The sequence below is a fragment of the Gopherus evgoodei genome, chromosome 3, assembly GCF_007399415.2.
Source record: "Gopherus evgoodei ecotype Sinaloan lineage chromosome 3, rGopEvg1_v1.p, whole genome shotgun sequence".
Taxonomy (NCBI): domain Eukaryota; kingdom Metazoa; phylum Chordata; order Testudines; family Testudinidae; genus Gopherus; species Gopherus evgoodei.
In genome coordinates, this window is record NC_044324.1 from 104446813 (window position 1) to 104471011 (window position 24199).

Consider the following 24199-nt stretch of genomic DNA (forward strand, 5'->3'; position numbering starts at 1 on the left):
GGATAGCACCACTAATTCACACTAAAGCCCTCTGGTTTTTATTCTGCACTGGTTCTCAGCATTAAACTTCTACTGACATCAGAATACACAGCTGAGATACTTACTGAGGCTAATGGAGTCTCAGTGACAATCAGAGAGAAGAATTTTGTCCATAAAATACTATTTTTTTTGTAGTCTAGGTTTTTCACAGCAGTGTTACAAAGAGAGAGGTGAGAAATCTCCTCATGGCCAAAAGAAGCAGAGAGCAAACAGTAAAGAGACCCTAATCCTCTGCTTTAAAATAGAAAAGAATTGCTTAGCATTTCTATATGAATACCTCTGTTTACTTGAACCTATTCTATCTAATCACCCCTCCCATAATAATAAATAATGCTTGGCTCTCATATACTTCTTTTCATCTGTAGAGCTTAAGGTGGTACTAAATCAGTTATAGGGAATATGTGTGATAAAGCTTACTTGTTTCTTTCGGCTTTGGTTTATCTAAACAAAAAACAAAAACAGAAAAACTCTTTAGAGTAACCTTTGTTTCTTGTGGGAGCAAAAATGTAATGCTAACAAAAAATGTGTTGTAATAGAAGAAACCCATAAAAACATCTTCAATCAACAAACAAAAGAAATTAACCTTAACTGCTAAGGATTAGAATTGAAGTCATTACCATTTTATGGCTGCTTGACAGAATATGTGAAATGAGTTCATGGACACAGTCTAATTTGTAGTGGACATGTAACCCCACCACACACACAAAAAATCAAAACAACCTGTACAATTTTCTACTAATTAGCCACCTTTGTAGCAGTCTTCAGTAACCCAGGGAGTATTGTGACTTGGGGGTACATCTACACATCCAGCTGCAGAGGTAATTTCCAGCTTGAGTAGATGCACACACACTAGCTCCAATCCAGCTAGCATGCTAAAAATAGAAATGTAGCCCTGGCAGTGCGAGCATTCAGATGGGCTAGTTGCCCAAGAACATACCTAGGGTCCTGAGCAGGATTTTATTTGGGATGGCTATCCCATCCTGCTGTGCTTGCTACACTTCTATTTTTAGCATGCTAGCTCAATCAAAACTAGAATGCACATATGTACTCAAGCTGGAAATTACCCCCCAGCTCAAAGTGCAGACCGACCAGGAGCATAGAGGAAGCAGGGTAAGTAGAAATTCACTGCTAGCCTCTACTAATAACTTAATATCCTGCCCCACTCCCCATTTGCTCAGCTACTTTTGGCCGCTCAATAAAGGGATGGAGTTAAAGCTCTGCCTGTACCCTGAAGTTTTCCAACCACCCTGCTCTCCTTTAAACATTTTGCAAAGGTTGCACCAATCTCTACATTTCCACTAATATGAAAGCTAGTAAATATTATCAATAATTATTTTCCTACCACTATTTTGCCCAGTTCTATATAGGAGTGATTTAACATGAAAGGCAAAACAGTTTTAATATATGAACATTTTATTTTGAAACACTAGAATTCTTGCTAGGGTTGTTAAATTAGCAATGATGCTATCTCATGATTTTATTATGACTCCCAGTATTTTGTACTCATTGCTCGTAAAACCCTACCTCCTAGAATCAGACAAGTAGATGAGAATCTTAAAATTAAAATTGTATTTTTAGCCCTCATGTTTGTGGAGAAAAGCTTGAATACATAACCTAAGTAAATCCTTAAGGCTCAAAAACCAGAAGGCAAATAAATAGAACCCCAAATGATGATTTAAAAACAAAAACAAAAAACCTCATGATTTTTAACCCATCTCGTGATTTTGGGGCCCCAATTCCTGAATGTTTGGGGTTGGCAATACTGAACTAGCATTACAGTAGGATGGATATTCTTCCTTTCCTTTTTCTTACTGAACACTGGACTCTGACAATTAATATCACAAGTGATGTCACTGCTTAGTTTTAGAGGCATGTCCATGTGTGGGATGGTGCAATGAGTGAGCAGCTAGACCTACTACATCATAGTCCAGCATAGGATGCCTGCAGCAGGCCTCAAGCAGACTACTCAAGTGGCCTTTGGCCCATCTCTAGGGTGAGAGGTAAAAGGATCTCTCCTAACACCCTCTACTAAAGCCCTTTTACTGAAGTTTTTCACAAAAAAAGACCAGAATTTTACTCAATGGGTTTTTACACGAGTGTAAGGCTACATCTACCATTGCAGCTGGGGGGGGGTGATTCCCAGCATGCACAGTTGAACTCACAATATCTCTCATCAAGCTAACACTAAAAATAGTAGTGTAGCCAGGGTAGCATGGGCAGAGGCAAGTGGCAAAACAGGCAAGCCACCCCTAGTACAAACTGCCTGGACCTCGTTCAGGTATTCAGGGTGGCTAACCTGTGCTGCTGCTTGCGTTTCCCATGCTACCTTGGCTACACTACTAATTTTAGCATGCTGGCTCAATGAGAGCTAGTACAAGTATGTCTACATGAGTTGGGAATCACCCCCTCCACACACACCAAGCTCCACTTGTAGTCGTAGCCTAAGACAGGCCATCAGCCTTCCAGTTTTTCTTAGGACGCAATGCAATCTCCAGACCTTTGTAGAGACATAGCACTAGATCCTCAGTGGTGTAAGTTGGCACAGCTCTGTTGATGTCAATGGAGCTACATTCATTTATCCCAACTGAGAATCTGATCCACAGATGGTTGAAGCTCCACTTGTCCTACCACATGATTGCCTCTTTTTTTTTTAAACAGAGACTGCCATGTTGCTGCTTTCATATTAGTGGAAATGTTAAGACTCCACAATGGTTTGTTCACTTAAAGCGTCTCTGTGTGTTTTGTATTATGTAAGCAAGAGACTGAGCCAGAATCCTATCTGAAATCCTTTCTTCTCTGGCAAACTGAACAGATCAATGGCACAGACTGACAGAGTAATGAATTTAAAGGTTATTGCCATGAAGTTGTCTGTTTTTTTCCCCTGTGCCATTGTCTTTCTAAAGCAGATAATGTCAAAATATTTTAAGTTTCTCTTTACCTTGCTCCACAGCCTTCGCTGTTTTTTCTTCCTTCTTTTCAGGTACTGCTGCAAAACAAAGATAAGGTTTTCCAGTCAGAAGTGCTGCCCCCCACACAAAGCCTTTCTGAAGTAATGAAATGTCTACAGGTTTCTTTGAAGGAAATGATTTCAAAGTCTTGTGACCACAAGATAACCTCCCTTCCGCACAATAAACTGGTAACACATTTTTGACCTATCTTATAAAGAAAATGAATAAAGTGAAAGGGGATACTTCATTTCTTTCAAAAATGAATAATACAACATTTCCTTCTTTGTTTTGAAAGAAACCTCAGGCCAGGTTGTGATGAGCTTGGCATGACTGCACAGAGAGCCACACCAGAGGCTTTGCTTTGCATAGTCATGCAAGGGCCTCCCTCAATAACAGTCCCTATACTCCATACTAATGATGAGTGCCTGTACAAAACCGTAAGATAAGTGGCTTGCTGAATCAGAGACTATGCACATGTTTCACTTTAAGTATGAATAGTCCTACTGACATCACTGGGATTATATCACTGAAATACTTATTTAATTCCCTTGCACGAATGGTGTGAGAGATTATTTGGTTCCTGTGGTTATTTAGCAAATCAGCTAACAGGTGGATGTCCAGGAAGTGTCGCCACACCCACAAAAGAAGGTCACAGTTCCTCCTGGCACACACCCAAATAGAAGCCTTCATATTTTCTGACATTTAACATAACATAATTGGGAATATGCAAGATCCTCAGGAGAACTGTAAGTGCATTTAATAGAATGTATAAATTCTTATTATTTAGGGAAGAAAAATTTGCAAACATCTGTGTTTAGTGATAAAGTGTAGTGCCAGCTTAAATCTGGTCCAACATTTAAAATCTATAAAATGCAGCTCTTACAAATCCTTAGGCCAAATGAAATCTCCTGCAGTGTTTGAAACACAAAAAGAAACTGTAAGGGAAAATGTTTTAACTGAATTTCATTGAACAAGTTGAGAGAAATGCAAAAAGTAAACAAAGGATAAATTGCAACAGGTAAACTGTGTTGAGAAAATTATTTTACTTTCAACAATCTAAGGTATTTTTGGTAACATAGGTAGGGCCCTACCAAATTCATAATCCATTTTGGTCAATTTCATGGTCATAGAACTTAAAAATCATAAATTTAATGATTTCAGCTATTGAAATCTGAAATTTCATGGTGGTGTAATTGTAGGGGTCCTGACTCAAAAAGAAGTTGTGTGTATGGGGAGGGGGGTCGCAAGGTTATTGTAGGGGGGGTTGCGGGACTGCTACCCTTACTTCTGCACTGCTGCTGATGGCACCACTGCCTTCAGAGCTGAGTAGCTGGAGAGCGGCAGCTGCTGGCCAGGAGCCCAGCTCTGAAGGCAGAGCCACCAACAGCAGCAGCGTAGAAGTAAGGGTGGCATGGTATTGCTGCTGGCAGAGTGCTGCCTTCAGAGCTGGTCGCCCAGCCAACAGCCACCACTCTGTGGCTGCCCCGCTCTGAAGTCAGCAAAGAAGTAAGGGTGGCAATACTGTGACCCCCCTGCAACTCCCCTTTGGGTCAGAATCCCCAGTTTGAGAAATGCTGGTCCCCCGCCCCCCAAAATCTGTATAGTATAATGTAAAAGCACACAAAAGACCAGATTTCATGGTTCGTGGCACGTTTTTCATGGCTGTGAATTTGGTAGGGCCCTAAACATAGGGAAATAAATTTGTTAGTTTGTATTGATAGAGTTTTCATTGATAGTAGCATCCTTTTCATTTGTTTTTTTCAACCTGGCACAAGAAAACATTCAGTATAAAACTTTATGCTACAGTCCATTGCAAAAAAAAAAATACATTCAAAGATTTTGCTTTTAAAACTAATGTAAATATGAATGGCTACAGTCTCCCATGTTTACACACATTGAGTAGTTCCTGTTGAAATCAATGGGGCTATTCACAAGGGTTTGATCCAGCAACATCCTGAGGACTCTGACCCCGCTTCACCAGAACATGCCAGCAAATGCTCAACTTTAAGGGCTTGTCTACACTACAGAGAATAAAATGTCATAACTGAGGCATTGTAGCTATGCTGGCACAGGTATACTGTAGATTCATCCTACAGAATTGGAAAGGTTCTTTTCCTGTTAATGTAGAAAAACCACTTCCCTTGAGCAATGGTAGCTAGGGCAACAGAAGCATTCTTCCATCATCCTAGCTGCATCTACACTGGAGGTTAGATCAGCAAAGGTACAGTGCCGGTTGTAGATTTTTCACACTCATGAGCATTGTAGCTATGATAATTTAAATCCTAAAGTGTAGGCCAGGCCTAAAAATGTGAGTAGTCACATTGACTTCTATGGAACTTAAGCACTTAGCAAAAATTAAGCACGTGCTTATGTGCTTTATTGGTTTAGTAGGATTGAGCCTATGGTAAGGTGCCATTCACTGAGAATAAGAGCAGTGGAAGCTGGTACTAAATGCATTTTAAAATGTGCATATAGCCACAAAACTACTATGATAAGGACCAAATGAATTTTTAAACATGCTTGTTTTCTCAAACTACATTTACCTTTCTTAGCTGGAACTGCAATGACTTGCTGTTTGGCTTGTCCAGTTTCTGAAAATTCAAAACGTTGATGGAATGAAAAACAGTCTGCAGAAATACTTCAAAGATACCAGCTAGCAACCCAAAACAGCATTTGCTCTGAGCAAGATTAAAACAGCAAAGGACAGCAAAGCTAGCTGTAGAACATACTGCAGTATAAAGTGCTTGTCTGTAAATGAAAACAATTTTTCTGATGATCTTGCATTTATCAAATCAGGAGAAAGACATAGCAAAGAGAAAAAAATTATGAGAAAGCATAAAAATGAAAAAATGTTGGTGGGGTCATTCTAATATATATAGTCTGCACGTGAAGGCCTGAGAACCAAGAATTTGATAGTAAAATAAATCTACTGAAAATAAATGGACTTGACTAACTCAGTTCACTTAGCAGGCATATAACAAGCTAGACACAGGGTTAAGTTTCCTCAAAAACATTCTAAATCTATGAAGAAGAAACTTTTGACACTTTGATTCTTTGTCAGAGAAATCCTAAAGAAGCTGGATAGCAAGTGCCAGGACTTTTCAAGTGTTAAGAAAAAGATGAGGCTGACCTGCAAAACTCAGCTCCAGATTTCCAGGCTCCCAACATTCGAGGCCATTTGGATTCAAGGTTTTGGCTAAGTTGATTAAAATGATAGAGGCCAATCATGAAATTTGATCCAGATGCCAAACCTTACCTCCCCACATTCCGTCCCCACCGTGCAAAAAAGATTTGGTGGTATCTAGACTCAGGGGGTTTGGTTTGGACCTTTCTTGGGTTAAGAGATTAGCTTTTGTCCATCATTGAACAACAAAGCTTAAAATTAAAAACAGTAATAAACTTCCCTACTCTGTCATAATTTTCACTTTGAGATTCTTTGCCCTCAGGGAAATCTCTTCAAGATTACCACGTACCACTCAGAGCTAATGAATTTTCAAAGCTGCTGCACTGTCATTTCTATACTAACTGGGTATAAAACACATTTTTTATTCCAGAACATAGATAAAGGTCATGCTGAAATTAAAAGTGTCCCACTGAATGTAGATCAATGTAAGAAATCCTTGTAAACATTCCACTAAAGGTATGGAGATATTTTGATCTATGAAACACCAACATAGCTGCACTCCTCAGGGACAGTGCATGTCAAAAAGCCCAAGTCAAATCATGTGACATCTGGGAACAAAGTATTCTCTGTCACCTTCTGCCTCATAAGTGCCCCCTCATCTCACCCCAAACAAAAGAAATTTTTAAAAAGTAAACTAAAAATATTAAAAGTCAAAACACCCTCTACTTCAAGTTTTGATCACAAAAAGAGAGGATGGCAGAGACTCCATGAAACCTACTAGAGATGTTGCCATTCCTATAGATTTTATTTGGAAGATGCCCAGATACTACTGTGATGGGCAGCTGTATAAAACTCTAAGATGGGTACATGACTTGACAGACACAGACATTACTGATGTTCAAAGAGTAGCGTTGCATAAAATTCCCTGGGTTTGCTGCATTCATTTTGGTTTGGTTATAATAGAATTTTTATAAGAATGTGTTACATTCAGGCTAAGATCATACATGTCTAGAATAATAGCAATGTAAGGCTGGAAGGGACACCCTGGTCTGAGGCAGGACCAAGTAAATCTAGACCACTCCTGACAGGTGTTTGTCCAGCCTGTTCTTGAAAACCTCCAGTGACAGGAATCCCACCTCTCTTGGAAGCAAAACTGAACTATCCTAATAACTAGAAAGTTTTTCTTAATATCTAATCTAAATCTCCCTTGCTGCAGATTAAGCCCATTACTTCTTGTCCTACCTATGAGTCACTCAGTGAAGTTAATAGGCAGCAGGTTTATGACAACCATAAGGAAGAGGTTCTTCACACAATGCACAGTTAACCTGTGGATCTCATTGCTGGGTGATGTTGTGAAGACCAAAAATGTAACTGGTTCAACAAAGAATTAGATAAGTTCATGGAGGATAGGTCCATCAATGGCTACCTGCCAAAATGGTTGGGGATGCAATCCCAGCTCCGGAAGTCACAAAACCTCTGACTTCCAGAAGCTGAGACTGGACGACAGGGAATGGATCACTCAATAATTCTTCTGTTCTACTAATTCTGTCCCAAGCATTTGGCTCAAGCCACGTGCTGGACAGGATACTGGGCTAGACTGACATTGGTCTGACCCAGTATGGCTATTCTTAATGTTCTGAACTGAAGAGAGACCAGAGGAACTCTTTTCAATTACCGAAGAAGAAAGTTTAAACAAAAACTTTGCTTGTAATCACACCCTGATTGTTCCCCTCACTGAATATGCTTCAGAATGTTCAGGCTTCGGCAGCAGTTACTGAGTTTGGTAGCCAAACTGCATCCTGACAGATGCTAAGCTTGAACTGTTATTAGGATACAGATATTCAGGTCTGTCTGCAAAGGCATATACTTTAAGAATTTAGGTGTATTCTTATCACTTAGCTAGTTATAGAGATATAAAAGAAAGAATCAAAAATCACTGTCTGTGTAATGGCCTTCTCTTACTGTGACAGTTTGAGGCCTGATTCTTCAGCTAAGCAGCAGAGGCCAGCCATAAACTGGGAAATGTATGGTCACATCCTCACATTCCAAACTAGTCACATTGAAATAAGGTGCTATGGGGCTGTTAGGAATACAGTCCTGTCCTGATATTCCTATCACCTCCAGAGAAAGGGAAGAGTCTAGAAGATGTAAAAGGAAACTTAGTTTGATAGCATCGTGTCTGGCAAGAACTCACTTATCGATAGCTGGGATGTGAAATTCTCATTTCTGTATTGTTTTATCACTGTAGTCTCCACTTCCCTATTGTTTATGTGTATAATCTGTCAGGTTCTTTGATTTTTTTTATGTATGCTGTATAATTAATTTTCTAGAGTGTAAACCAATTAAGGTGGTGGGATATAATTGGTTAAATAACCATGTTACAATATGTTAGGATTGGTTAGTTAAATTTCAGTAAAACGAGTGGTTAAGGTATAACTAAGCAGAACTCAAGTTTTGCTATATAGTCTGCAGTCAATCAGGAAGTAATGTGGGGGATGGGAACAGGGACTGGGGATGGGGGTGGGGGAATTGGGATCATGTTTTGGTAAAGGAGAAATGGGAACAGAAACAGGGACACAGGCAAGGCTCTGTGGTATCAGAGCTGGGAAGGGGGACACTAAGGAAGGAAACTGGAATCATGCTTGCTGGAAGTTCACCCCAATAAACATTAAATTGTTTGCTTCTTTGGACTTCGGGTATTGTTGCTCTCTGTTCATGCGAGAAGGACCAGGGAAGTGAGAGGGTGAAGGAATAAGCCCCCTAACAACTGTTTTCACAATAGCAAGATGCTAAGTAAGCGGATGAAAAACAGCAATGGGCAAATAAATAGATATAAAAGACAAGGGCCATATTTAGTCCTAGTTTAAGGTGTGACTACTTCAGCCTAAAGGAATTTAGCCCACAATACAAAGATTTGGTACATACAATAAAAAAGAATTCCACCTTTGAGTCTTGCTGAGCAGTGAAGGAAATGGTAGCAGTATTTTAATCATTACAGTCTTTTCATTATGAAACAAACCATGTGGGAGTTTCAAAATTAGGATTAAATTCATACTAAATGTTAATAAGTGAAACTCCACTGAAACTTATAGTTATCCCAGGGTGGATTTTTGCTAATTTAATCTAATATAGATTGTTGACTGACTACAACAAAGAAAATATAAAAGGGAACTTTTCTACCTTCTCTATGTGTCTTGTAAGAAATTAGAAGGTTGGTTTGTGTTTTGTCAGCTGGGTAGGTTCTTGCTCTGTATAGATAACAGGGCAAAACAAATGAGACTCACGTGTAACTCACTACCTAAGTGAAGGCCTCCCTAGTAAAACTGAATAGGGAGGATATAAATTTACTAACAGAATGAGCCAACCTGCAATTCCAAGGCCATAAGAAGTGGATAAGAAAGAACATAAGAGCGGCTCTACTGGGTCAGACCAAAGGTCCATCCAGCCCAGTATTCCATCTTCTGACAGTGGCCAACACCAGGTGCCCCAAAGGGAATGAACAGAACTGGTAATCAGCAAGTGATCCATCCCCTGTTGCTCATTCCCAGCTTCTGGCAAACAGAGGCTAGGGACATCATCCCTGCCCATCCTGGCTGATAGCCATTGATGGACTCACCCTCCATGAATTTATCTAGTTCTTTTTTGAACCCTGTTAGACTCATAGACTCATAGACTCATAGACTAATAGGTCAGAAGGGACCAATCTGATCATCTAGTCTGACCTCCTGCACAAGGCAGGCCACAGAACCCCACCCATCCAATTTTATAACAACCCCTATCCCAGGATCGAGTTATTGAAATCTTCAAAACTGGTTTGAAGACCTCAAGCTGCAGAGAAACCACCAGCAAGCGACCCGTGCCCCACGCTGCAGGGGAAGGCGAAAAACCTCCAGGGCCCCTGCCAATCCGCCCTGGAGGAAAATTCCTTCCCGACCCCAAATATGGCGATCAGCTAAACCCTGAGCATGTGGGCAAGACTCACCAGCCAGCGCCCAAGAAGGAATTCTCTGCAGTAACTCAGTTCCCATGTCATCCAACATCTCCCCGCAGATCATTGAGCAGACCTATCTGGTGGTAATCCAAGATCAATTGCCCAAATTAACAATCCTATCATAACATCCTCTCCATATACTTATCAAGCTTTGTCTTAAAGCCAGGAAAGTCTTTTGCCCCCACTACTTCCCTCGGAAGGCTGTTCCAGAACTTCACTCCCCTAATGGTTAGAAACCTTCGTCTAATTTCAAGTCTAAACTTCCTAATGTCCAGTTTATACCCATTCGTCCTCGTGCCTACATTAGTACTAAACTTAAATAATTCCTCTCCCTCCCTAACGTTAACCCCCCTGATATATTTATATAGAGCAAGCATATCCCCCCGCAGCCTTCTTTTGGCCAGGCTAAACAAGCCAAGCTCTTTGAGTCTCCTTTCATAAGGCAGTTTTTCCATTCCTCGGATCATCCTTGTAGCCCGTCTCTGAACCTGTTCCAGTTTGAATTCATCCTTCTTGTACATGGGACACCAGAACTGCACACAGTATTCCAGATGGGGTCTCACCAACGCCTTGTATAACGGTACTAACACCTCCTTATCCTTGCAGGAAATACCCCGCCTGATGCATCCCAAAATCGCATTCGCTTTTTTAACAGCCGTATCACATTGGCGACTCATAGTCATCCTGCTATCAACCAGCACCCCAAGGTCCTTCTCCTCCTCCGTCGCTTCCAACTGATGCGCCCCCAACGTATATCCAAAATTCTTATTATTAGTTCCTAAATGCATAACCTTGCACTTTTCACTATTGTATTTCATCCTGTTCCTATTACTCCAGTTAACAAGGTGGTTCAGATCTTCCTGAATAGTATCCCTGTCCTTCTCCGTGTTAGCAATACCCCCCAGCTTCGTGTCATCCGCAAACTTTATTAGCACATTCCCGCTCTTTGTGCCAAGGTCAGTAATAAAAAGGTTAAATAAGATCGGTCCCAAAACCGATCCTTGAGGGACTCCACTAGTGACCTCCTTCCAGCCTGACAATTCACCTTTCAATACGACCCTCCGGAGTCTCCCCTTTAACCAGTTCCTTATCCAACTAACAACTTTCGTATTCATTCCCATCTTTTGCAATTTGACTAACAGTTCCCCGTGCGGAACCGTGTCGAACGCCTTACTGAAATCTAGGTAAATTATATCTACCGCATTTCCTTTATCTAAGTAATCCGTCACCTTCTCAAAGAAGGAGATCAGATTGGTTTGGCACGATCTACCTTTAGTAAATCCGTGTTGCAATTCGTCCCAATTACCATTGACCTCTATGTCCTTGACTACTTTCTCCCTTAAAATTTTTTCCAAGACCTTGCATACTACAGACGTCAAGCTAACAGGCCTATAATTACCCGGATCACTTTTATTCCCTTTCTTAAAAATAGGAACTACATTAGCAATCCTCCAATCATACGGCACATGGTTTTGGCCTTTACAAAATCCTCTGGCAAGGAGTTACACAGGTTGGCTGTGCATTGTGTGAAGAAATACTTCCTTTTATTTGTCTTAAACCTGCTGCCTATTAATTTCATTTAGTGACTCCTAGTTCTTGTGTTATGAGAAGTAGTAAACAACACTTCCTTATCTACTTTCTCTACACCAGTCATGATTTTATAGACCTCAATCATATCTCTCCTTAGCCATCTCTTTTCCAGGTTGAAAAGTCTCAGTCTTGTTAATCTCTCCTCATAGGAAAGCTGTTCCACACCCCTAATCATTTTTGTTGCCCTTTTCTGAACCTCTCCAATTCCAATATATCTTTTTTGAGATGGGGCGACCACACCTGCACACAGTATTCAAGATGTGAGCATAACATGGATTTATATAGTGGCAACATGATATTTTCTGTCCTATTATCTATCCCTTTCTTAATTATTCCCAGCACTCTGTTTGCTTTTTTGACTGCTGCTGCACATTCAGAGAATGTTTTGAGAGAACTATTCACAATGACTCCAAGATCTCTTTTTTGAGTGGTAACAACTACTTTAGACCCCATCATTTTATATGTATAGTTGAGATTATGCTTTCCAATGTGCATTTGTCATAAATAGATAGTTAAGGGTTAATGTCTCTTTTACCTGTAAAGGGTTACAAGCAGTGAACCTGGACCACCTGACCAGAGGACCAATCAAAAGATAAGATACTTTCAAATCTCGGTGGAGGGAAGTCTTTGTGTGTTTGGTTTTTTTTTGTCTGTTGTTCTCTCTGGGTTCTGAGAGGGTAACCAGACGTACCTACAGGCTCTCTAATTTTCTATTCAAATAGTAAGTACCAGTAGAAGGCAGTTTAGTCTTTTTGTTTGTTTTCTTTATTTGCAAATGTGTATTTTGCTGGAATGATTTTAATGTGTATTTGTGCTGGGGGGGGAAGGCTCCTCTCTAGTGTCTATAAGCTGAAAGACCCTGTAACATTTACCATCTAAATAACAGTGACAACTTTTACTTTTTTTCTTTCATTTATTAAAAGTTTTCTTTTTAAGACTTGATTGATTTTTTCCCCCTTGTTGAGGCTCAAGGGAATTGAGTCTGTACTCACCAGGGAATTGGTGGGAGACAGGGAGAGAGAAGGGAGGGGGGAAAGGTGGAATCCCTTTGTTTTAGATTCACGGAGCTTGAATCTGTATTACCTCTTGGGGAGGGGGAGAGAGGAGGGGGCAAGGTGGATTCCCTTTGTTTTAGATTCACGGAGCTTGAATCTGTATTACCTCTTGGGGAGGGAGAAAGAGGAGAGGGCAAGGTGCACTCCTCTCTGTTTTTAGATTCAAGGAGTTTGAATCACAGTGATCTTCCAGGGTAACCCAGGGAGGGAAAGCCTGGGAGAAGCAACAGTGGGGGGGAAAGGGTTTACTTTCCTTTGAGAAGGTTTTGGGGGGACCAGAGTATACCAGGCACTGCAAGTCCTGGTTGGTGGCAGCACTACAATATCTAAGATGGTAATTAAGCTTAGGGGGGATTCATGCTGGTACCCCATCTTTTGGATGCTAAGGTTCACAGTGGGGATTTATACCATGACAGCATTGCTTTGCATTTATCAACATTAAATTTCATCTGCCATTTTGTTGCCCAGTGACCCAGTTTTAGGAGATCCTTTTGTAGCTCTTCGCAGACTGCTTGAGTCTTAACTATCTTTAGTAATTTTGTATCATCTGCAAATTTTGCCACTTCACTCTTTACCTCTTTTTCCAGATCATTTGTGAACATGTTGAATAGGACTGATCCTAGAACAGACCCCTGGAGGACACCACTATTCACCTCTCTCCATTCTGAAAACTGACCATTTATACCTACTCTTTGTTTCCTATCTTTTAACCAGTTTCCGGTCCATGAGAGCACCTTCCCTCTTATCCCGTGGCAGCTTATTTTGCTTAAGAGGGACCTTTTTTGGTGTGACAATTATTGTAAGAAATAATGGAATACATGAAAGCAATGAAAATACAGCTGGATTGAATAAGGAGGAGGATAGTAATGGCTAAAAAAATAGTTAAGGAGGTATGAATTAGAGTTTTAACATATGTAAAAATGTATCCGTTAAGAGGATTTCGGATTAGTGTATATGAAAATATGCTTAGAATAGAATGTTTATAGATGAGGTAGTTTTAATAACCTTTAACTGTGTAATGTTATGAAACAAGATATAAAGGATGTGTTTAATAAGAGGGGGTAGGGGTGGAGCAAAGTAGGATTTACACCAGCTTGGATCAGCATGGATCTGCTGATGACAAAAATAGCCTACCTGCACCCAGGATTGGTAACTGATGATAATGCTATTCTCATATATGCTTTACTTAAGATTTATGCTTGATCAAGATGGTAATATATTGTCCTAAAATGTTCCTGCTAAAGCTTGAAATTAGTTAAGCTTAATAATTGGTATGACTGCGCTTTTTCACCCAACAATATAGATGCACTTCTCAAGCTAGATGTTAATTTTTCAGACCTGCTTAAAAGTGCAATGGCTGTAATCAAACTAACGTAGGAGTCTCACTAAATTTTTTGATTGCTGGATTTCTCTTTTCATAGCAGAAATGACACAAATATTGGTGAGTGATATAATGCAAAAAAATCAGGCAATAATATTTTCTACACTAAGCCATGCATCTGCTGTAGAAGTATCTTCCACTACAATTCATAGATGCATAGATTTTTAAAGCCAGGAATGATGACTGTGATCATCTAGTTTCAGTGACACTCATACATTATACCTTCTCTTCAAAAATCAATGTTAAAAGCAGTTTTCGCTATTATCTAATTTTGCAGCACAGAGTTCACTGGAGGATTTTGTACCCAGACTTGGCACACTCTTCAGAACAGGAAACTACTGCACCAAGAGCTCTGCTATTTCAAAAGCTGTGGTCTTTCTGAATGCCAACTGACAGCTTTCCATATAACCCAAATTAAGAAACTGGTAAGAAAAGGAAAGACATCTGCAGGGATCTGAACTCGATGACCTCTTGAAGTCCTAGGATTCTAAGATTCTATATTATATGATTCTGTGAGCTGTGATTTCAGCACTTTATAAAGAGTTCAAGAGAACATTTTCTGAAAGTCGTCAGAAGAAAACCTCATGTCCAATCCTAAAAGGTGCAGATACTGTACTCTTTCAACTCCCATAGATGCTGATAGGTGCTGAAGACGTTCAGAACCTGGCAGGCCTGGGCCAAAGATTTTGGCATGATTTCCATAAAAATGACCTCCCAACGATGACATATAGTATAGCATCACAGGAGCGATAATCATGTATACAAAAAGGATTTGCTCAACAGCTCCAAGCAAGGAGGAAAACAGCTTTTTTGATTGCCCATGGTTACAAAATGACATTTATTTCTCACTTTGGCTTTCTAGAATTTCCAAAATGCAAAGGCTTTATTTAACATACTTGTTTTCATTAGGTTCTCTAGTTTGGCTGGTGGAGGCGTAAAGACAGTAACATCTAAATTAGTCTAGTTTCTGTTTTGTTTAACTGCAAAATGATAGTAGCATTATGAATTTACCCTTTGAACCAGAAACCTTATATATGCCTGATACAGAGAATGTCAGCTTTGATTTTCTTTACATTCCTGACACAGGGTCTGATTCTGCAACACGCCCTCACAGTGGAGAGCACTCAGCTGAAGGAGCAAAGCCACAGAGAAAGCTCCAGTGGATCTAAGCCTTTTTACCCACCTACCTACAGTATTAATGCAGAGTTAAAAGCAATAATAATTGGAAGACAAAGCTGCTAAACAGGATGTCCCCTTTCTCGCTCTGTATAAAACCTTGTCCTGCTCTGTAAAGAAAACAACCATTTAGTCCATGGGTCATGAAAAAAAGTGGGTAGGAAAATTAGAGACGTGTTTCCCTTTTCACAATATCCTATGTCTATGTAAGGAGTTGGGTGGACCCACTTCCTGCCCTCCTTAAGATCCTTGGCCCAGTTCCACAAAGGGACTTAGGCACTGGGCTTTAGGTACTTAAGTCCCTTTGTGGATCTAGCCCTTTATAGATTTAGGCAGGGTAGGCAATAGCTCCTGAATCAGAAAGACTGAGGAATCTGCCACCAGGAACTCTATGGAGTCTTCAGGGAAAAGACAACTGGCTCTTGGAGCAGCTTGTTAGGTGGAAAAAGTCGAGACATTGCTATTCTTTCAAAAAAAATCCATATGGCTCTAATCAAATCAAATCTTTATATATCTCTAATGACAGTGATGCAGTACTTTTGTATTAATAACTATAAATACATAGTTTTTCACTTTTATTTTAAAAACGCATGCAGTTACTTACCTTTTACCTTATGACTTTCCACAGATACTGTAAAATAAATGAATATATTCTAAGAAACAAACTTTACAATGCATACAAACAACATCTGTCTCTCGTTAAGATATCTCATTGTACAGAAAGCCAGGCTAGCCAGTAAGGTATATATGGAGCTTGAAAAAAATCCACTTATTTCAGCAAGCATGTACAGTACACATGGAAAACTGGCTTCAGAATATGCATATAGCATGCACACAGAAAAGGGAAGAAACAATCAAGACACTTAACAGACATCTCAATAAGTCTGGTGGTTAGCAGCATTTGTCTCAGTTCAGCTGAAAAATTTATGTGCAGCAGATGAAAAATAGCATTCTAATACTGACAAACACAATGGAGTCTAGATCAAAAGTAGTATGGAAAATATCATGTATTCAGTCTAATTTACGTACCAGTGTTTGATATTTAATTATTGGAAGATATTTCTTTCTAAAGCATCATTGATAAAAAATCATAATTCTCATTTCCTCATTATTAGGTTCTTCATACTTATTGACTACTGGGATGGGTTTACATGCCTCACCCCATGGTGGGGAGAAGGTAATATTTCCCTAAGTAGGCTAGCTAGCACAGGTGTTTGTGCTAATTGGAAAGATTGCCAGAAAAACCCATCTGGAGACACTGGATTCATCTAGAAAATGGGCCATCAAGCAGGACTATAAGAAGAGTTAAGGCAATGTTTGGGCGGATCTGAGAAATGGATCCAGCCTGAAATCAGAGGAGAGTCTGGCTGCAAGAAGCCTTTTTGTCTTCTCTATTTAAATGAAGGCTGGTTGGAGGAAATAATTGGGTTTAGTTGTTTGAAGGAAGGGGAGGGGGGAACCCTGATACACTGTATCTTCTTCTTCCAGTCTCAAAGTATTTGAATCCCAGAGCCAGACTTACTTCCTCACTTGGAGAAAAAAAAGTGAGGAAGCTGAAATCAAAATCTAACATTCAAAAGAATAATGGTGTCATGCTTACCTTCAAGTAATTGGCTCTCAGATACAACAGAATGGCTAGGTTATCATGCTCCATAGCCATTCTAATAAATTTGAGTAAATTGGCAAATCTGTTCTCTTCTAGCACAGTGCAGTTCCCATCCCTTCCCCTAATAGTGACTTGAGTTAATTTAGGTTTAAATTTAAATTAAGGAAATGAGCTTCTAAAAGAGACTTTTACAGGTTTTACCAGGTTCTTTTGGAGCTACTGCAGGTATTTCCCTCTTCAGTGGTTTGGCTGGAACAAACAAGAAAAGGTTGTTTATTACAATGTGGGAGTTGTCACTAAAACATTCAGTAGCTCAGATGAAAAATAAAACTAAAAAATGGGAGCTATTTACCAGTTTCCACCAGCTTTTCCTTCTTGGGTGATTCTAAAAATTAAAAAAGAAAAATATTTTGGCTCTACTTTTGGTAATGCTGTTACATACACTCCTCCTAAAACATATTTTTTGTGCCGTGATCAGACACTCCTGAGCTAATGGAGTTAGCTAATGCTAATACCAAATACCCAAAGATAGTTCCGCAGTCATATTGTTAGGTGATGAAGGGAAATGTTAATAGCAATTAAAGAGCAAACATGTTTAGACTTAGTCTGGATCATCTGACAATCTAAGACCTCGGTAGTTCCCAACCTTTTCCACACTGAGATTCTCCCAGAACACCATTCCGACAATCTCCTCCTCAGAACCACTTATAGCCATTCCACAAAGATTCAAGGCAGTGGGGCATAGCCAGCCAGGGAGAGGGGAAAGAGATGGAAATAGCTAATTGAAATGGTAAATTCCCTTTTATCATTGGCTAAAATTCATAATAAATAAGAAAAGGGATGAGTTAATGCTGCTTGCATATGGGGCTGGAGGGGAGCAAGGAAAAAGGAAGAATGGAGACTGGAAGACAGTTACTTTGACTGATTTAACCAGTCATCTCAGTAACATATGCAACATTGCCGCACATTTATGTTTTATATAGCATAAGTGCTCCTCCATTTATATATATTATATATAAACACATTTTGTAAACCTATTTTCCCCGTTTATGCTTGCTTCTCTGAAACTGAAGGATATCTAACGATGGTTTCTTTGACTCCAGGGGCATCTGACTGCTTCCTGTTTTTCCACAGTCTCCCAACCCTTAAACAAAGGAAACAGGGACAGAATTTGTGTGACACTACCAACTTTCACTTTAAGCACTTTTGTGTGACCTAAAATTTCATTTTCATTAAGCAAATTCAACAAGATTCTTCCAGAAAATATGAAATCCAATTTACAAATAGCTGCAACTCTCAAGTTTTTGTTCAATAATTAACAGAATTAGTTAGGAAGTTTGGATCAGAATCTGAATTTATGACTCACTTACTTCTACTCTGCTATTATACTGGGGTACACCAAAACCTTAGATCCCAACAACCACAAGCTTTGAGAAAATTCAGATCTGGATCTTGCCTTTATCGCTCAGGCCACTTCTACTAATTTAGAAGAATTTTCTTCTATTAATTAATAGTCAATCTGACACAACAGAGGATTTTGTCCTATTGTACAATATACATGTTAGACACTTGCCATAGCCTCTGTAAGACTTTTAACAGTAAGAGCTGTGCATGTATTCATAAGAATTTATTAATTTATCAGCCAGGCCAAAAATATCTTTATCCAGGGCACAGCCTGTGGCTGAGGACAAATAAATATTCTATCATATGTGCAATTGAGATTTTTTTCAAGTTTGAAATTTCACCATATGCTACCCACTCTGAAGTTTTCACAAAAACATTTTTTGCCTTTGTGAAAACCAGTAAAATATTTATTAATTGTTAATGAAACCACCTAAATGCAATTTTTATTTTGCTGATAGTGATGCGATCACTGAGGAGATGGGAGACAGAAGAGAATCTCTGAGGTTATTTTTTATGCCGCTCAATTCCTTAAACTGCAAGTGGTGCTGAAAAGCATTGAAGCTGGTATATTGCTGCAGAGTACCTTAGATCTTCACCAGCAACAAGGTAATTCTCAAACTGTGACCTTCTCTCACTTGCTATCATTGGAACAGTCACATTTCCATTTTGATTCTCTGTCTCTCTTCATGACATATATGCCTTTCAATTAATTCAGATAAAGTATTCTAATCTTAAAGCAGTAGTGTGAGTAAGTGAAATTCATGTGAAACCAGTGAGAAAGTTGAACTTCCATTAAAATTGCCTATCGTCTCCACTGTGTTCACTGTTCTATAATATAAACTATAGTATAATCAATGTCATTAGGTTATATTCATTACAGTTAAGGGAAACATATTTCTGTACTAGAATCCTCAATTTCAGATACAAGGATTTTAATAAATCCTATTCTACATTCATTAAAACACAGAACTGCCAAATCCTGTGCAGTATGTTGAACACTGCAAATCCTCAGGTTGGGAAGCTAATAGTGTTGTATCTTTTTGTTTGTTTGCCTGCAATTTTCCTATTGGCTTGTTCAAGTTATAAAGAGGTTCATTACAAGAATTTGTTACCCCATATTTCTTCAGTTTCTAAAGATCATGAATATAGGTTGCTGATTCCTTTGTTTTCTGAAATAAGAAATTCAGGGTGGGAAAACACCTCCTCCCCTACTAAGGTTTTGGCACCAACTTTATAGCTTCCTGTTTGTAAATGAAAGCTGACTTTCATTCGTAGCCGTTTCTCTTCAGAATGATCACTGAAAAGAGATGGAGAAGGAAGATTGGGTTTCAGCATATCCTCAGACTGGAAATATGTGCCTATGATTGGCAATCTCCAGGATTCATTAATTTGAAGAGCATTTCCTGCCATGCCTGAAATAATTGCAGCACAGATTCTTCAGAGGAATACAGATGCTAACAAAACTGTTTCAAGGTCCTTTGGCAAGCTTACAAAACTCCTGCTTTGCCTGGCCTGTAGGAAACGATGGCCACACAGCTGATCTTGTCTACATCATAGAATCATAGAATATTAGGGTTGGAAGAGACCTCAGGAGGTCATCTAGTCCAACCCCCTGCTCAAAGCTGCTGCCCTGATCATCTCTGTAAGGTTTCTCAGGATGACTGGATTTGAATCCCTCAATGAAATGGAACCTTCCTGACCCCCATCCCCCACTACCACCACCACCCCGCACTGCCCCAAGAAACAAGCTAATACTGACCCATCTGATATCAAAAGCATAAATGATTCTGCTAAAAAAAGAAAAGGATGGCTTAAACCTAGAGAAGAAGTGGTGATCTGGGCACCTTCAACTTCTCTGAGGTCTCATCAATTCTTGAGTGGACAAGGTCAGTTACCTCAAATGGCAGGCCAAGTACCTACGTCTTCTGATTCTTCCCATATAGCTCTATGTCAACTCTAAGACAGAATTTCATACGGAAAAGTGTCCATTTGCCAAAGACTGGGATGCTGCAAAATCCATGTCATAACAGGCACTTGAGGCGCATTTGCAACCCCTTCATTTTCTTTTTAGGAGGCGCTGCAGAGGGATCTGTGGTTTATTTCCAGCCCTTTGAGGCCCTGACTTAGAACTCTTCAGATGCAATCATTTCTATTGCTGCCTTGATGGGCTTGGGGACAATTTACTGAATTTAGAAAAATTTTCCAGCGTTGTATCCACCTGTTTTGAACCCACAGTGTCTTCTGGGAGACAGCTTTGCTTAGGTCCACGTGGCTTATAAAACCTATCATATAGGATTTATTACAAGGAAGGCTTAGATTCTACAGAATCTTTCAGGTCATGGTGTAAACGCTGCACAAGCAGCACACCTCTTTGACACGTAAGCCGTGACCTTTACCCCAGGCACTTTAAACACTAGTCTGATATAGAGATTTCTGTGGGAAGAGGAAGTCCCTCTTAAACCCTGCTTTCTGCACATCATCTGCCATGTGAAGACACGATGAGCAGATGAACTATCAATTCTACGGGAAAAACAATTAATGGTAAAAACTAATGATTAAAGCTGCTTTAAAAAGAAATACATGTGAAAATTCACAAATGTAACAAGAAACCTAGCATTAAACCCTCACAGAGGAGGGCTTTTCATTCAGGCCAGCAGAAAGAGAAGGAATGAGGAATAGTAAGAGTTAGAGACTGTTATCAGAGCTGCATGGGAAATGATTTTCCTGTCCCATGAGAATTTTCAAGATATTAATGTTTTCTCCAATCTGATTCAAGATGAAAAATCAAAATCTTAAAAATTTGAGGACCAATCATCCAATTTTTATTTTCAGATTGTGATGATTTCAAAACATTATGTTTCAATTTCAACCTTTAATTAAAAAAACAAAACAGAATTTGGAGAGTTATTGAATCATAGAAAAGTTGGACTGGAAGAGGTCATCTAGTCCATCCCTCTGCACAGGGTCAGGACCATCCTTAATAGTTGTTTATCTAATCTTTAAAATAATTATGATGATTCCACAACCCTCCTAGATAACCTGTTCCAGTGCTTAATGGTCATCAAAACTCACCCTCTCTCATGAACAGGTTTGGTTATAATGCATCTGCATTTTCTGATGAAAAGAGGTTTTGTTGGAAAATTCCTGATTAGTTCTAGTTTTTTAATACTTTGGTTCCTTGGCTCCAGACCACTAGATTCAAAGGGCATGTACATGATCGCCTAATGGTTAAATACGCAGACAGGGTTCTGTAGCTGCATAGCAGGGCACACGACTCCTACAGAATTTCTCAGCAAGGGCAAAGACATGAAGGACACCAACAAAAAGCATCAGGAGAAGTGGCAGCTCTGACAGTCAAAAAATGCTGGAAGCATTCTAATATGTGCAACAAAATAGAGCATGCCAGCAGCAGCTATTTCTGAATGTTTACAGTTCTCAGCTTGGGCATTCAAAAATTATGCAGGAACTGTTATGTAAGAGCAAAAAGTTCAAAAAATGAGCCAGAAGTTAGAGTGCAATTGGCCAAATGCAGAGCTGCCTTTAGCAATTTGGCAGTTTACTTCATCATCGATTGACACTGCCCAGGTACATGAAGTGGTCCACTGCCTGAAGTCTCTGTCCATTTACAGTGACGGTTCTGAGTACGAAGCGTGGGGAGCTGGCTGGCTGGCGCATGACCTCAGTCTTCTTGATGTTAATGGTGAGACCGAAGTTGTTGCATGCAGATGAAAATTTGTCCATAACAGCTTACATTTCTAGCTCTGTACTAGCATTCAGAGCACAATCATCGGCAAAGAGAAAGTCTCGAAGTACAGTTTCCTTCACCTTGGTGATGGCATGCAGTCGCCTCAGATTGAATAGTTTCCTGTCAGTTCTGTACTTCAGGCCTACTCCTTCAGTGCAGTGCTCAAAGGCATCAGTCAGAGTGGCAGAGAATATCATGCTGAACAAAGTGGGTGCTAAAACACACCCTTGCTTGACACCATTGGTGACTGGGAAGGCCTCAGATGTTTCACCGTCATCCAGGACACGAGCCATTATACCATGATGAAATTGACGTACCATTCGTTTGAATCTGTCTGGACAGCCGAATTTCAACATGATCCTCCACAGGCCCTGGCGACTGACAGAGTTGAACGCTTTTGTGAGGTCCACAAAAGTTGTGTAGAGTGCATGATTCTGTTCTCGACATCTCTCCTGTAGCTGACGCGTAGCGAAGATCATGTCAATAGTCCCACGTCCCTTGCGAAAGCCGCACTGTGATTCTGGCAGTAAGCCCTGCTCCAGGTGAGTGATCAATTGGTTCAACAGAACCCGTGCAAGAACTTTCCCCACTGTAGAGAGCAGAGAGATTCCACCGTGATTGTCGCATACTTGGAGATTGCCCTTCCTCTTATAGAGGTGCACGATGGACACGTCTCTAAATTCCTGTGGAATGGATCCCTGCTTCCAGAAGGACTGAAACAGCTCAGTGAGTTTCCGTAGCAGCACGGGTCCACCGACTTTGTACACCTCTGCTGGTATGGCATCTGACCCTGGGGCTTTGCCACTTGACAGCTGGTTGATGGCTTTCTTCACTTGGTCCTCTTCTGGTGAAGCATCCATGAAGTCATTGACTGCAACCTGAGGCATCTTGTCAATGGCCTCATCATTGATGACTGAGGGGCAGTTGAGAACTGCTTCAAAATGTTCAGCCCATCTCTGGAGAATCTGCGTCTTCTCTGTAAGAAGCACAGTGCCATCAGAGTTCAGGAGGGGAAAGCTCGCAGAAGACTGTGGACCATAGAGTGTGTTCAGGGCTTCATAAAACTGCTTATAGTCGTTCCTGTCCACATATGCCTGTATTTCATCTGCTTTGGCGCTCAGCCACAAGTCTCTCATTTTGCGCAGTCGGTTCTGTACTGTCCTGCAAGCGTTGATAAAGGCGGTCTTCTTTGCCGCTGAGCATGGATCATGTTGATATGCACGATGCAGGTGGTGCTTCTCAGCAAGGCCTGGATTTCTGCATCATTTTCATCAAACCAGTCTTGCCGCCTGCATGTGGAGGGCCCCAATACCTTCGATACAGCTGTATGGACAGTGTTGCGGAACCACTCCCAGTCTTTCTCAGCATCATCCTCAATATGAAGATCAGCAAACTCATTCTCTAGGTCTTCTGCTAGATTTTCAGTGATGTAGCTGTTCTTCAGCTTTCACACGTTGATCCTTTTGAGAGCCTTACAGCCTTGTGGTCATCTCTTATGCATGATACGGAGCGTCAATTTGGATACTATGAGCCTATGATCCGTCCAACAGTCAGCGCCACACATAGCTTTTGTAACCCTGACATCTTGTCTGTCCCTTCTCCTAATGATGACATAGTCGATCAGATGCCAGTGCTTGGAACAGGGATGCATCCATGAAGTCCTGTTACGCATAGGGAGGCGGAAGACCATATTGGTGATCAGAAGGTCACGTGCTGCACAAGTTTTCAGCAGTAACAGGCCATTGCTGTTACACTTTCCCACTCCATTTTTCCCGATGACTCCTTCCCAGGCTGCAGCATCGCATCTGACTCTTGCATTAAAATCGCCAAGCAGGATCAGCTCGTCTGTGCGGTGCACTGATGATAGCAGAGCATCTAGTTCTTCATAGAATTTATCCTTCACATCCTCTGGGCTGGTCATTGTGGGAGCGTATGCACTAATCAAAGTAACTTGTTTTCCTTTTTGAAGCAGAAGCTGCATTTTCACGAGTCGGTCATTCGCACCCTTGGGGGGACTGGCAAGTTTCCGAACAAGATGATTCTAGATGGCGAAGCCAACTCCAGATTCGCGACGCTCATCACTGCTGCGGCCACTCCAGAAGAATGTATAGCCTCCACTTGACTCAGACAGCCGTCCTTC

The 24199-nt window shown here is 40.4% G+C and overlaps 1 protein-coding gene across 1 annotated transcript in view; it reads right to left on the reverse strand.

Moving 5' to 3' along the window:
• The window catches only part of TRDN (triadin), a 307073-nt gene that overhangs the window by 88957 nt on the left and 193917 nt on the right, over positions 1-24199 (reverse strand). The window contains exons 20-25 of the mRNA XM_030556221.1: positions 17263-17295; positions 17112-17159; positions 15909-15935; positions 5531-5578; positions 2978-3025; positions 457-480 (exon numbers count right to left, since the gene is read on the reverse strand). Coding sequence (XP_030412081.1) covers positions 457-480; positions 2978-3025; positions 5531-5578; positions 15909-15935; positions 17112-17159; positions 17263-17295 — 228 coding nt within the window. The remainder of the gene's footprint in view (positions 1-456; positions 481-2977; positions 3026-5530; positions 5579-15908; positions 15936-17111; positions 17160-17262; positions 17296-24199) is intronic.